Here is a 15,397-nt window from a genome sequence, read left to right on the forward strand (position 1 = left end):
GCTATGGGGGCAGGCCATGCCACCGGAGCGACCCCTGCCCTGCCCAGTGCTGCAAAGCAGATACACTGATGGCGCCCCGTGAGTCCAGCGTTGTTTTGCAAGAGTCACGAAAATGATGCTGGGCATTCTTCTAAGCTCCCCTTCCCAGCTGGAGGGAGCCGCGAAAAGAACACAATAGCTCACGGTGCCCTCCCTGCAAGCAGCGCCGCTCGCAAAAGCAGTGCTGGGTTGGCAGGGGCCAGGCTGCACGCCTGTTGCTTCAAGGACACAACAGCTCGAGACACGGCAAGGCGCCATGATGTGCCCTCCCCCCCCCCAAATAAACTGGGCCTAGGGCGATGGCCCCCTCAGCCCCCCCATGCTATGCCACTGCTTGGTAGAGATTATTGTTTCAAGGGATGGGGAACAAAGTAAGAGAGTTAGGACAGCACTCAAAGAGAGAAACTTAAGTGACATAGAGGGAAGGTACAAGTTAAGGGAACAGCTACTGGGAAGTGATTCTGCACAAAAGGTAAAGAGAGAGGAGGGTCAGAGAGAGTTGGCAGAAAAGAAAATTATTTGTTTCAGAATACTCCTGCTCGATCCTTAATGATAATCAACACCACTTGAAACAAGTATCTTGTTACCCACCTGTAAAGAATTATGTCTCCTGCAGTAAAACAGATAAAGACTCAGGCAAGTCAAGGAGCACAGAAACCCCATCCCCTGAGAGACTATGTCTAAATTCAAGGGGGCCTATGGACTTCTGAAACTATATAGTTAACTGTCATATTTTTTTTTTCTTTTGTCAAAGTTGAAAAAGGAAAAATGGATCAATGGACATGGAACCAAGGGAGAGAAACTTAGTGGAATGGAGAGAAGGGCGCAGATTACGAGAAAAGCCATTGGGAAGTGATTCTGCACAAAAAGTATAGAGAGAGACCAGGTGGCTCAGAGAGAGTGAGGAGTTGAAAAAAAGCTTGTTTAGAGATGGAAAGAAGATAAAGCTCCTAGCAGAGAAGAATGGCAGATCAAGTTGATGGATTACGCCAAAATGACCGGAAGAATCAGAAATCAGGAAGACCAAAAATTTAATAAGGAATGGGGAAAATTTGTAACTTATCTTAAAAACCATTGTAAACAGTTAAAATCATTAGTAGGATTGGAATACCACTTGTAGTTTAATGGTGAATTTTAGACATAATGGAGAGGTAAAAGAAGTTGGATTATCATAAAAGATGCAGGAGGAAATGATTAACAATAGGACCCACAAAGGGGAGGAGGGAAGTCCAAGAGATTCTTTGGAATCTTGTTTTTATGTGGTAAGTTGGACATGTGACTGAAAAATTTGTTTAAATAGTTGTTTTATAATACATAGTCATTTTGATATGCATTGATAACGGACACCACTTGAAAGAATGACACTTCTGGGATTTCCCACCCCCACAAATTGTTAGATGTAGTGTAGACTGGACAAGCTGAATTAAACCTGGCACAAGTCCCAGTTTGGCCTGCAAGGCCACACCATGTCCAGTTGCCGCACTCCTAACGTTCTATGTGATGTCAGCCGTGGGGAAGGAACAGAGGCGTCTACGAAGGGGCTATCAGGAATGTTCCTTACAGGGACCCCCACTGGGGCTGGAAGCCTGTCTCCAAAGGGGCATGTTCTAAGCACAGATCAGCCGATGGGCAGCTGAAGCCAGTTTTACAGGAATCCGATTGAATTCAAACCACTTGCTGAAAACAGAGCGGTTTCTTGCTCTGCAAACTTCAAACGGACTTTAAAAGGAATCACTCAAACCAACAAGCACCAGTTACAGCAAGCCCCTTTGGAAATACATTTTATAGAAAATCTGGGGCAGGGAATTATGCTACGTCTGTGGTTCCCAATTAGCTAATTACTGAGGACCCCCGATTTTTCAAAAGCCAAGCCACGGACACCCCCCCCCCAACTTTTTGAAAATTTTGATAACTCTAAGGTAGTTACCTTGGCAGTACCGGAAGTACCGGAATGGGTTACTTCTGGGTTTTGGTGGTCGCACATGCGCAAAAGCGCTAAATCACACTTTGTGCATGTGCAGAAGCGCCAAATTGCAACCCGCGCATGCGCAGACGCACCACTGAGGTTGCGGACGCTGCGGGTTGTGAATGTGCATCACGCCTGGATCACATTCGCAACCCGAGCATCCACTGTATATATGTCCAGCGATGTAGCAGAATATCACAATGTTTAGCTGCTGATATAGCACGATGTTGAAAACCAGATGTCGCTCATCCTTAATCTGTTTCCTCATTAGGGGCTGACGAAGGAAAGCTGGTCCGCCTCAGTGCCAGGGGAAAGAAGTGCCACGGTGCCTTGAAGTGACGGCGATCAGATGCCCTGTTCTCCGTCAGCGTGAGGGAAGGCAGCTCAGATCAGCAGCGTGCTGAGAACATTGTGTGACATCGGCAGTGCCTTGAAATCAGCTGGCCTGCTCTCCCTTGCGTGAGAAGTGATATATTGCTGCGTATTGCCAGGTCAAAATTGTTATCGCAGTGCGATTTCAAAACTGATTTTGGCCAATATATTGAAAAATCGAACAATGCCAAAACAGACATAAACAGTGCTAAAACAAACATAAAAAAATCGATATTACCATGCAAAAAATGACAAAAAAATCAGTTGGGGGGAGGCAAGGGATGGGGCCGCAGACCCCCCTGGGTGCATTCCACAGACCCCCAGGGTCCCCGGACCCCTAACTGGGAACTACTGGGCTACTTCAAACTTCTGCAGCAAACAGGAAGATTTATAGGCCTTATGAAAGAACGGATGCCTTTTTGGACTATTTAAACAAAGATTACAGCATGATGAACTCATGAGCAGGATTTGAGCTATGAGCAGCAGAAGTAATTAGATTATAATATTGTGGTTATGATCTGATTATAGAATACAGGATGCAGCAGAAGGGGAGAAACAACAACTCCTTGGGAAATGGGGTAGGAAGTCGACAAAAAAAAGGGAAAATACAAAATTGTTTAAAATGGTGAAATGGAATAAAATATAATTTTAAAAAGGGAATATTTATAAGACAACTCCAGGCACCCTTGGAGGAGGAAACTTTTCTAGCTCTGTTACAAGTGAGATTCAGGCCTACTTTTGGCAATGAGGCAGCCTTGGTCACTTGCATAATGACCTATGTTGGGAAAAGGAGAGGGGTAATAAGCCTCTGTTGGTTCGCCTTGATCTCTTGGTGCCTTTGAATCCCCCTCACCATGGTATTTGTCTGAGGAGACTGAGTTGGGAGCAGGGGGCAATGTTTTGCAGTGGTTCTGCTGCTACAGCAAATTCAGGGCCACAACCTTAAGGGGATACCTAATTCCACTAACAGTCAATCCCTCTTCCTAGGGAACTCTGGGAATTGTGTAGCTGGGGCCTTAGGTATTGCAGAAAGTGGCAATATGATGGAAGATGGCAAAGGGAATGAGGTATCCTGACTATGTGGGTCAAAAGCATTATAAGGAAAAGGCAACATCCTGTCCCCTATATCACGGGTGGGGAACCTGTGGCCCTTCAGATTTTGCTGGACTATAATTCTCATTACCCGGACCATTGGCCATGCTGGCTGGTACTGATGGAAGCTGGACTCCCAAGAACATCTGAAGGGCCACAGCTATCCCCATTCCAGTCCTGTGTGGAACCAGAGACACAATAAGCAAAGAAAGCATTCAGGGCTCTCCCATAGACCGTTCTCTCTTTTTGTGGATTTGTGCTGGAGCATTCACCAAGACAAACAAGTGTCAAGCAGTACAAAAGTTTCATTACACAACTGAAGGAAGAAGGCAGATTCTAGACCAGATCTGCGATAAAAGTATTCATACCCTTGTCTCTGGGCCTTTTTGGAGTGACCTGAATAGTGGGAATATCCAGAGTAGGTTGACTCAGTATCCATGGTGGAAGAGAAGCCGGGGAACAGAAGACAAAGGCACCCAAGCAGGCCACTAAGTCCGAAGAAAGCGTTTTGGTGGTTGACCCCAAAATTTTGAGAGAACAGTAATTTCAGTCTTCAGTTCTAGGGAAGCATCTTCAACATAAACCTAGGAAAGTAAATATTAATAATGAGATGGACTATTAAACAAACAAACAAATACTAGGTTCTCCTGCAGTGGTGCTTTTCCTGCTTTGGGGGATTAATATTCAAACACTCTGAACCTGGGGTGCCTTTAATAGTTGTGTGTTGAAAATAGGGCTGCCATATGTCTGGATTTTCCCAGACAGAGCCGGGAAACGGGCTTGAAAATTCCGCCCAGGTAGAATTTCTCAGAATTTTTTCTCATGATGAGATGACGATTGTTACATCTGCTGAAGTTTCCATGCAATTTGGCCCTTAACTATCTGAACATATGAATAAAGAGGATGAAGTCACACCTAGATCTGCTGTACTCTGATCAGTATAGCACTGTACCATGCAACATGCTGTTGTTCAATTTGAGGTTTCTCTTGTGCATTTTCTTAATCTTGGATTGGTGATTTTTACCTTGCACTCTGGAAGGGCAGCATCTGAATTTAGGAAGTAATCATTGCGATTTTCGAAAGCTTTTGGTTTTGTTTAATGTGTTCAAAAGATGACTGGGGGGGGGGGGGGAGACGACTGAAGGAAGGTTGTGTTTTACAATGGCTCATACATAAAATAAGACCAAAAAATGAAATGACCATGTAGCGGGCTAAGAAACTGCATACAAGGTGGATAAACTTCTTTTTAAAAAAAATATCACTGAGACAGTATAAAGTCAGGATACATTTAGAGTGATGGTCACAACCAAGAGAAGGGTCTGTTATCAGAATGCTGCAGCCAGGACTCTGGAGACACTAATCAAAACACAACCCTGCTGTATCACTCAGGACCTGCTAAGGCAATGCAGCAAAGCCTTTCTTATTGATCACCTGGTAGAACTAAAAGTAAAATGTCAAACTAATTTAAGGTTCACTGTGGTCTATGCATGTCAACCTAAAACATCTCTGAACCAGCATTCTGTGTGAACCAGACCACAATGGTTTGGATAATCATCTCTGCTCAGTAAGCTGAGATACGAACCAACAAGACTTCTGCCCATGCAAATAGCTCTTTTGGTCCTCCCTTTGTGTCATGAACAATCAAAACAAGAAGTCTATAATTAGCCATAATTACCATTTTGTCTGAAGCATGATTTGGAACAAGCCAGGCTATTATCCGAGACTCGCTATTCTGGGAGTAAGCTCTACTCAACTTAGTGAGACTTACTTTTGAGTGAACACGTCTGCACCATGCTCTAACCAACTGAGCTAAGTTGCTTATCATATATAATTGCACTGTAAACCATGGTTTAAATTTGGTTCTATATCTTGCCTTGTTTCATGGCTGGTAACCGCAGTCCCCCGGTTCAGATTAAATGGGGAACTATAGTTCTTTAGACGCTTCCTGACTTGACAGCTCAGATCACAAAGGGAGGGGCAAAGGAGCTACATGTAAGAAGCAAAAGGCTCATTCATATCTGTCAGGGCTGCCTCTAGGTCCCAGCTCACAGAGGACCAACGCCAGGCTGATATTATGTACAAAAGTCTTTATTGAAGTATAGTTTCCATTTTAAAGCCAGAGCGTGCAACCCTACGTCTAGACTCTAGATCGGCGAAGTCCTATCTGAATCACTTCCCCTTCCGCACCAGTTTAAGATCCTAGCCCTGCTCCACCTTCTGCGCTGCTCTCTCCTCCTCTGGGTCCTCCTGCCCTCTGGGGCATTGCCCTTCCTGGACTCTTCCGACGCTGAGTCGCTTAGCTCCTCCCCTTGCCTCCGGCGTGCTTTAGGACCCGGTTCCCCATCCTCACTCTCTGCTGTCCCGCGCTCCTGTACATTTGAACTTGCTTCTCGCGCCAACCCAGTGACCTTTCTCCTAACCGTTACACTGCTTCTATCACTGCTTCCCTCTTCCGTGACACTGGCCGGATCTGACCTCCCCTCCGTTGTACGACTCTCCGAGGAAGGCGTGGTCAGCTCTGCCTCGTCTTCTCTCCCTGGTGGGAGAGGTACTGGTCCCGATGCCTGGGACCCTTCCCCCCCACTCTGCTCTGGTGGGGAAGCTGGTCCTGAGCTCCAACTACTACTCTGGGAGTCCCTGCTCCCCCTTGCTCCTGGGGCGTTCACCTTGGGACCCCCCTACCCCTGGCCACTGGCGCTCCCTTCTGTGAATCTTCCGATTCGCTGGAGAGGCTTATGGAATCCCTCGGACCACTGTCTCCTCCTACACTGCCCTCTGATTCCTCGCCCTCGCTCTCCATTTCCCATCTTCCCTGTGCCTCTGCTCCTGAGCCCCTGACAATATCTTAGTTTATTAAGCCAATATATGATTCAGTGTAGGCAATGACAGAAAGCGCTGAAGTCACCTTGGTCTGCATTGGAGAGGGAAGCTGGAAGCTTAACTAAAAATCTAAAAATATAAAGTTTAGGAGTTAAATTGGTTGGGAAGCATTACAAATATTTATTAGAACAACAAATAATCTTGTGACATTTGGTGTCAATGAATATAGTGAAAACTATGAGAGGCAAAGTGGTCTGGCAGTTAAAGAACTTGCCAGCATCTCTGAAGGCCATGGGTTCAAGTGCTGCTTTTTCTCACCCTGCGTGGTCACCTGCAATTCACTCAGCAAAGAAGCAGTACGTGAACTAATGTATCTAGTATCTTGATTCCTGGATGACCCTTTGCCTACCTTCCAAATCTACAATTCTATGATTCTATTTCTGAGTAAAGGACTGCACTGTTACTATAAGGTTTCATGGACATCAGATGCATTAATGTTGCTTAAGATTCTAACATTGTTAATATTAGTGCTTTCATAAACAACTTCTGGAAAAAAGTGTTTGCGCTGCTTATTCCAGTCTCTATTCTATACGCAAAAGCACCCTAACCAAACCCGAGTGTGTTTTGCCACCAATTATTAACATCCATCTGCAACTTGTGTGTGTAATGCTGGACTACCCTGCAGCTGCTGCCCTCTGCTGAAAAGCAGAATTGCTTTGCGCCCTCAAGAATTAAACACTGAGCACTAGAGCTGAATCGCTCTTCTCCATGAGAGCTTATGGCACAATAAATTTTCAGTTGGTCTTTGAAGTCACACAAGACATTTCCCCCCCGATTGCTTTAACAGACTAACATATCAACCTCTCTGGAGCTGTTTCTGTTATAAGCTTTTGAATGAAATGGAACTAGGTATCTCTTCTACCACCATTTTTGTAGTCAGCTGGTAAAACGAGACAAGCTTCATCTTGATGATGCCCAATTTAGCTTATTACCTAAGTGGTCCAGACAGCAGCTGTGATGGCACCCACCTTGAGGAATGATCTCCCTTCCGAGTTCCATCAGGCACCAGCTATTTCAGCAGATTTACAGCAAGAGGCAAAACATCAACTCACCTAGGCATTTGTAAGGTTTTTCCACCTTCCTTCCCAAACCCTGGGTGCTATAGCTGTATATTTTGTGAACCACCATGACATTACTTTTAACTAAGGGTACTGTGTAAATAAGTTATGCAAATAAATGAAAATAAAGTGAAATAATATTCTTCTTAGGCAGATGTAACTCACAACAATACATTACTAAAGGCGCCCAACAGCACAAGCTCAGAGGTTTTTGAAGGATATTCCCTTCATAAAATTGAACATAACTGATTTCTTCCTTAAGGCTTTACAGTCTTTTCCAGCTAAACAGTCTCAACTGAGACTATTAAATTGGCACACAGGGCTACCTTATAGATGCAGTATTTTCGAACTTGCATCAAACAGCTTGTTTTTACTTAACACCAGAGTTTTACGGGGCAACACACTTTCCATTCATCAAGGGAATATTTTCTCTACTGTAGGAAAGACCTGTTGAATCACTGGTTGCATGCAACCTAATTCTATGCATAATATCCAAGCAGATTCTGAGACACACTGGTGTATAACCCAGAACCCATAGTGTAGCTAAGTATTTGTGCAGTGGATTGATTTCTTACATTGTCTTTTCATGCTGATATTTTTGCATTTCCTACATGGAACTCACTCATACAATCAAACAACGGCTTTAGAAAGTATCTAGCATTACTGCAAGAAATCTTGCAATCCCAAATCATAACCAGCACTAGACGTCTGCCCAGGTTCCCAAGCAACCTCCAGGATAGGGTGTTGCTCAAGGCTTTTGCCTGGAATTAGCCTATTTTGGTTAATGACTCCCTAAAACACCATTCACTTTGCAGTAACTGTGCCTGTAAAGGAAGGAATGTGGGAGGAACCAGCCTTCCACAATTCCCCTCGCCAGGCTCACTATGGCAACTTGCGGTGGCACCTCCTGGTAAGCACGACAAGCAGCCAGCATTCCTCCCAACTCTGGAGCTGCAGAGCTGGGTGGAGATCATCTCGGCAACTACACAGTTGTCCCTGCTGAAAGCGGGAAGGAATCTTTCCGTCCAAAGCTCCAAGGGTAGGAAGTGGTTGCCAGCAACCTGGCTAAGGTGGCGCGAAGGGTCAACCTGGAGACTTCCCATGCCAGCAGCATCCAGTTAGTCATGCTCCCTGTCCTTCCCAGCTTCCAAAGTTGGGAAGACGGCTGGAAGTTGTTTGGCAGCTGCATGGCCAAGGCAGCTGAATAGCCTTGGCCAAGCCGACCAAACTGTTGCCTGCCCACCCCTGCCACCTTTCCAGCTTGAAAGGAGAAACAGCAGATGGATGCTGCTCCCTGAAAGTGCTCTCACTTTCCAGGCGAGGGTCCCAACTGTCCCAGGAAGGGTGGACCAGGGTGGGTGGGTGTTGCACGCTGCAGCTTGAAGGCAGCAGCGCCGCTCAGCCCTGCATGCTTCCTGCTGGCCTTGCAAAAGGCCCCTGGGGCTGGGGGTCCATTGCCACGAGGTGCCCAAGGCAATTTCAAGCAACAGAGCCCCAACCAGAAGGCACTCATCGCTGCCCTTCTCCCTACAGATCCCTGCAGATCAGGGTACATCTCCACTCATTAAAGCTAATGCTGCCTGCACCCCCGAGTTGGCACCAGTCTGTAGCATGAGGTAAAAGCAAGCCATGCCCAGATGCAATGGCAAGGATGCGTCCAAGCTAGCAGAAAAAGTAGCCCGGTGGGTTACTCTGCAAAGCGGATGACAACTTCTTCTAGCCCGGAGCTCAAGCAACACAAATTCAGAAGCTGCGGTTCCCGGCCGCTGCCGCCCCCCCGGTTTGGAAGAGCCCCCCCCCCAGCCCCGGGCTCGTGGGAAGCGGCAGTCAGGCCTGCGCCTCCAGCGAAAGGGAGAGGCTGGCGCACAGAGCGGCCCTTTCCCTCCCGGGTGCCAGACAGTCCAGTCGGGCTGGGCTGCCGCGCTCCCTGGGAGAGGCCGAGGCAAGAGGGTCTGCGAGGGGGATCGCGCCTGGCGGGCGGGCGGGCGGGCGGGCGGACGGGTCCCTGCCCGGCGCGGAGGAGGAGGAGGAAGAGAAGGAAGAAGGCGACCGACCTCTCGCCCGCCGCCGCCGCCGCGCCATCCTGCAGCTCCCGGTGGACGGAGCGCGCAAGGCGCCAGCCTCCCAGCCCGGCTCCGCTCCAGGCTCCGACTCGGCGGCTGCAGCGGCGCTTTCCGCTTCCTGTGCCCAGGACAGCGGCGGCAGCGCCCCGCCCGCCCGCCCGCCCGCCGCCGAGACTAGCCCTGCCTGCCTCGGCCTGCTCCTCGGAGCGAAGGCGAGCCTGGCCTGGACGCGCGCTTCCCTCGGCAGGAGAGCTCGCCGCGCCCGACTGCCAGGGCCGCTTCCCGGCGGAGAGGCAGGCGGCCGGGGGGCGGGGGGGGGGAGAAAGAGGTGTCGCCCGATCGTGTGCATGCTTCTTAAGGGCGAGCCAGCCCCGCTCTGCTGTGCGCACGCTCTCCCAGAGTCGGGGCTAGCTGGATCCCAAAGCAGGCTGGCTGCCCTTGAGTAGTCTTACTTTGCAAGCCCTCGGCGGCGCGGCTGGGCGCGGGCTGCCCTGCCAAAGTCCCAGGTCCGTGGCTTCCTGGCGCCGCCCTGGAGAACGGGGGTTCCGAGGGATGCCCCCTCTGGATTTGTGGAATCCCCTGCTCTGGAGCTTGTGCCGAGTAGGCATCACTAAGCTCCTCACCAAGGAAGGAGTTCGAGGGTTTCCTGCAAACTATCTTGAAGCTTGTCACCAAAAAAAGTTGCAAATACAAATCAATACGCTGCTGTTAAGCAACCAGCAATGCAGCCCAGTTTTATTTCGGGTTCTTACTTATTCTCTCTGGCCTCAGAGAGAGATTCAGATAAGCAACTTGCTTCTTCAATATGCTGGCAGCCTCAGAGAGAGATCCAGGGATGAGTTCAGTTTACAGAATATGGAAAAAAAGACTCCACCCTTTTTTCACAGCTTTGTGCATGCGCCTTTTGCGCTTGCTACAGTTCTCTGCAAATGTAAACTACAGTGTATTAAGTTTCATACACGAGGCACACAAACATAGCTTTTTATGCACATTAAACATAACTTTTACAAGAATTACAGCTGCAAACTGCCCAGTACACAGTTACAGACCACATCACTTCCCTGCCAGGATGGACCAAAGGCAATGATAAGAAATAAACGTCCTCTAGATTTTCCGATGGTGTTTCCAAAAACCTTCACTACCCTCGACTCAAAGGTCCAACCCCATTGCGCAAGAATCTCAGCTCCATGGCCTCCTAGTATTGCATAGAACAAATAGATACAGGAAAGGCAGGACTCCAAAAGTACTGGGTGGACATGGATGTGATCAGGGAATTCTATATAAAAACTATTACTGTATGGGTCTGAATATAAGCCTCACTTTTTTTCCAAATTTTGACCATGAAAAGTTTTGCAACCCTACAAAAATTGGGTTTTATGATACCGCTGCTGAAACAGACATATGGTAAAACAGAATGGGTGTGAGTGCCCGCAGAATTTTAAGGGAGTGGCTTATATTTGGGTATTCTCTCTCCTCTCCCCCCCCCCCCGAATTTTAAAGGTGCAGCTTATATTTGGGTGTGGCTTATATTTCGGCCAATATGGTAAGATTCATGTTTCTGTGCCAGGAAGCAGAGGGCTGAAATATTTTTCAGCCCGTATTTTCTAACATCAAACAGGAAAACTATATTCTCTCTACTGTATATCTTAAGTCTGTTTTTGATTCAAAAGAGATTAACTCTAGGGACAGCTTTTTTAAAAAAACACCAAAACACCAAAAACAGATATTACATGTAATCCCAAGGTAAATCTTACCAACTCCATTCTAATAAAGGCAAGGGTAAGACAAGGATGTGTTCTTTATCTGAAGAACACCATATGTCTCTCCCCAAACCATATGTTTGAGATTAGCTGGTAGCAGAAACCCCTTTGTTTACTATATGCCAACGACACTATTACTTTCACTACTACATGCCTGAATGGTTAACAATCAACTGTGATACAACTTCATAAAGTTAGATAAGAAATAAAAATAGACCCTGGATGGATGGGCATGCAATATAACTAGCCAAGTAATAACTTTACATATCTGGAAGTTGTTCAGTTACCTTGGTCCTTGTCAGATTCAAAATGCAACATCAGATACACTGAATATTCAAGCTGCCCTACAGAGGTTCTAGTATACAAAAAGTAAGCATATACTTTTCATTTTGAATGTGTACAATGCCTGTAGTATTCATAATGCCTTGAGAATCACCTGAGCCATGGAGACAGGAGACGCCAAAGGTGGGCATTTCGAGAAAAGCCTCTAAAATTTGTTGTTTGGGGATGTGAAGTGCTCTCCCAATAGAACCCTGACCGTGTGCATGACTTGCTGAAACATCTGCTCACAGTCTATCTAATGTTGAGTAAGTGTTGAGAATGACCTGATCGCATTCTGCTGTTATTTACTGCCCAAAGAAAACTCACCTCTTTGTACAGTGCGTGCACCAGCTGTCAGGGCTAGAACAAGACATTTTGGTACCTGAGATGAGCCACAGATTGGCACCCCACTTTGCCACCGGTTTAGTGAGATGGAGGTGATGGTGTGGGCAAAATTTTGCTTTATCTGGAAAAAGTGCAAAGTCTGACTTCTAAATACAACTCCAATACACACCACTTTGTAGCCCTCATGCAATGAAGCACACAAAAATCAAACTGTGGTGTTTTGTGCCCTCTGGAACTTTCAAGAGGTTACCTGTTTTTAGCATTCCAGTTCTGATACCAAGGATTGTTGTGTGAGCTCTGTGTTGCCCCCTACATAATAACACACTCAGATATTGGCTTCCCCATGAAGCTTACATGGTCACCTTGAGCCAATTACAACCTCTCAGCCAAACCTACCTTACAGGTTTGTTGTGAGGGAAAAACGTGTGAGGAAAGGGATTAGGTACAACCCAATCCAGCAGATAAATGGAATGAAATAAAGTTTAAAATAGATATGGTTGGGAGAAACATTATTGCCTTACAATATACAGTTCGAAACAAGCTTTCCTCCCTTAGTATGCAAAAAGGCCACCTCTGTATTGCATGGGGACTTGCAGTGTGCACACATCAACATGTGTTCATGTTGACAGAGAGAAGATGCATTCAATATCCGGTCTGGATATGAATTTTACAGATAACCTGGGATGGCAGCTAAGTCTTCAAACCTATGCTCACTCACCTGTGAGTAAGCCCAACTGAACATAGTAAGACACTTCTGAGTAAGCACGTATAGGTTTATGTCTTGAATCCTAAAGACTAGCTGACGTGAAGCAACTAAACAGAGCAACCACAGAAAGGAAAAAATTAAAAATTAACACCAAGCAACCAGAAACATTTTTTAAAATGAAATCAAAATGTCTGTGCTCCACCATGACAGAAAAAAAGGCATACATTTACTGTATTGAGCTTTCACGTGCATTATCTCAGAAATCCTTACAGCAATCCTGCATAGGTCAGTGCAGTATTTATTATTCCCACAAAGATTGGTGGAACAGAGGAGGAAAATAATTCAGGGGTGTTACCAAAGAAGAGAACCAACTGAGCTTTTTATTTCTCTTCCAGTGTTGCCAATTGTAATTATGCCTCAGCAATTCAAAATATGGCAACACACAACAGACAAGTTTATACATGAGGGGAAGAGGGCACGGCTGGGAGCTGGAACTGTATATGGGAGTGTTTGTGGGGGCAGATTCTGAATCCCACATCTCTGAACCTAGTAGAATGCTTTTTCAATTTAAAAACTTGATGGCGCTAATCCACCAGCTGAAGGGGAAACCATGTGTGAAAACAGAACTTTCAGAACCAATCTATAGAGCAGGTCTTTTCTTACTAACTGTGCTTGCTGAAACACAAACCCCTTCCTATGTGATACAGTGACCATATGGAAATCAGAAGTTTTTAAAGCTAGTCCTGCTGGTCTCTCCTCTCACACCCCACCCCACCGATTCCACCTGTCTTTTCAGGAGGCAGGGGGCATGGCCGGATTGGAGTAGTTGGGAACAGAACAGCTGAAATATTTTAATGTAAATGGTATTCCCACATGAAGGGAACTTTTCCTTGTCAGTCTACCAAATCTCAAATGATTGTGATATCACCTTAATCAGCTGTTAGGATTCCTTTTAAAACCAGATATCTCTGCCCAGGCATGCAAGAATCTGACAATTTTAGAAGACATTTTTGTTAACTTTTCAATTGTTTAAGGAGATAGTGTCTTCAGTGTATAGAGCCCTAATAGCCCCTGAATATGTTAATCTTTTAAGTGCAATGGACCTAGAAATGCCCTGAGCAATGGACCTAGAAATTCAAATAACTAATGAAAAATAGGCTGCCTTGTGGTCTGACAGTGAAATCAGTTTCTGTCATAATCTGGGAGTCTGCGTTGAAGTTATTGCACAAGTGGCATTATGCACCAGTAAGGCTATCCTAGATAGCTAAAGAAGTTGGCCCCAATTGTTGAGGGAAATGTGCTATTAAAGGTACTTATATCCATGTGTGGTGGCACTGTGATAACATTAAAAGTTTCTGGAGCAATGTATTTTAAAAAAATAACTTAGTATGTAACATGGTGGTTAAATTGTCTCCTGCAGTGATGCTGCTAGGAATTAAGACTCTTGATCACTCAAGGTTAGCCCAATAATGAGCTTCCAGCATTTCTGTTAACACCTGCACGGATGCAGATTGCTCAGATCCTGGAAGAAAGGGGAGGATCCGAACACTGAATACATGGCAAATGTTTATCGAATATATGAATTGTTTAGATCAGTGCTTCTCAACCTTGGGCCTCCAGCTGTTTTTGGACTACAATGCCCATCATCCTTAGCTAGTAGGACTAGTGGTCAGGGATGATGGAGGTCCAAGGTTGAGAGACAATGGCTTAGATCACAGAAGGAAACCACCAAAGGAGACCTTTAGTAATAATTCAATGAAACTTTATTATACTCAGTAATATTATAATCACCAATTAAATGATGTATTTAAAACTGACAAAAGGAATGGATTTAGTAATGAAATGACAAGGTTTGAAAAGGAACTGGTAGAAAATAATGTAAAAACGCTGTCTAAAATGTATAAGATGTTACTAGAATAGGATACTAAGGATGAAGAGGTTAAATTGGTAATGATACAATGCACAAGAGATTTTGGTTATAATATACAACTGCATGGGAGAAGTTGTGGAGGAAAGATTTAAAATTTACGCCATGCGGTACATTAAAAGAAAACTATATGAAAATGACGTATAGATGGTATTTAACTCCTAGTAAACTAGCAAAAATGTATAATAGTTCAAATATATGTTGGAAATATAAAGAAAAAGAGAGCACCTTTTATCATATGTGGTAGAGTTGTAAAAAGATAAAAGCATACTGGGAAATTATGAGTTAAAAAATGTTTAAAATAACACTTGTTAAAAAAACAGCAGCTTTTTTAATTAGGAATTTTAGGTGCAGAGATTCCAAGGGAGCAGAAAAGATTGTTCATGTATGCTACGACCGCAAGCCGGATGCTCTTAGCCCGGAACTGGAAGGACCAGAAGATTTCTACAAAAGAAGAGTGGATAACAAGAATGTTGGACTATGCTGAAATAGTGAAAATGACTGGAAAAATCGGAAACCAGGATGATAAAAACTTTAATAAAGATTGGGAAATTTATTTGAAAGAACATTGTAAACAGTTAAAAACATGCAGGACTACAATAACACATTCAATGTAAAAAAAGGCTATGGTTAAGACTTGAGTTTTATAGATAAATGAAGGATGGTATGAGATGCAGAAGAAAATGCTAGTGGCCACGGAGGGGAGGAAGGAAGTCAGAGAATTATGTATTTTATTATTGTACCTTATGTTTTAATGTCAAATTAAAAATGTAAAACTAATAAAAAGTATAAAAAAATTAACCTTTATTATAATGATACAAGTCTGTACAAATACCAGGACAAATTTTAGTTGTTTGTTGTTGGACAA

General features: G+C 45.0%; 1 protein-coding gene across 5 annotated transcripts in view; it reads right to left on the reverse strand.

Moving 5' to 3' along the window:
• VANGL1 (VANGL planar cell polarity protein 1) overlaps window positions 1–15,397 on the reverse strand; it is a 68,124-nt gene that overhangs the window by 40,183 nt on the left and 12,544 nt on the right. For all 5 annotated transcript variants that reach the window (XM_081845244.1, XM_081845241.1, XM_081845245.1 and 2 more), the window contains one exon: window positions 3,838–4,053. In XM_081845244.1, the coding sequence (XP_081701370.1) occupies window positions 3,838–3,908 (71 nt within the window). In that variant the 5' untranslated portion in view covers window positions 3,909–4,053. The remainder of the gene's footprint in view (window positions 1–3,837; window positions 4,054–15,397) is intronic.

Source organism: Podarcis erhardii (assembly GCF_964252035.2).
Source record: "Podarcis erhardii genome assembly, chromosome: 17".
NCBI classification, from domain to species: Eukaryota; Metazoa; Chordata; class Lepidosauria; order Squamata; family Lacertidae; genus Podarcis; species Podarcis erhardii.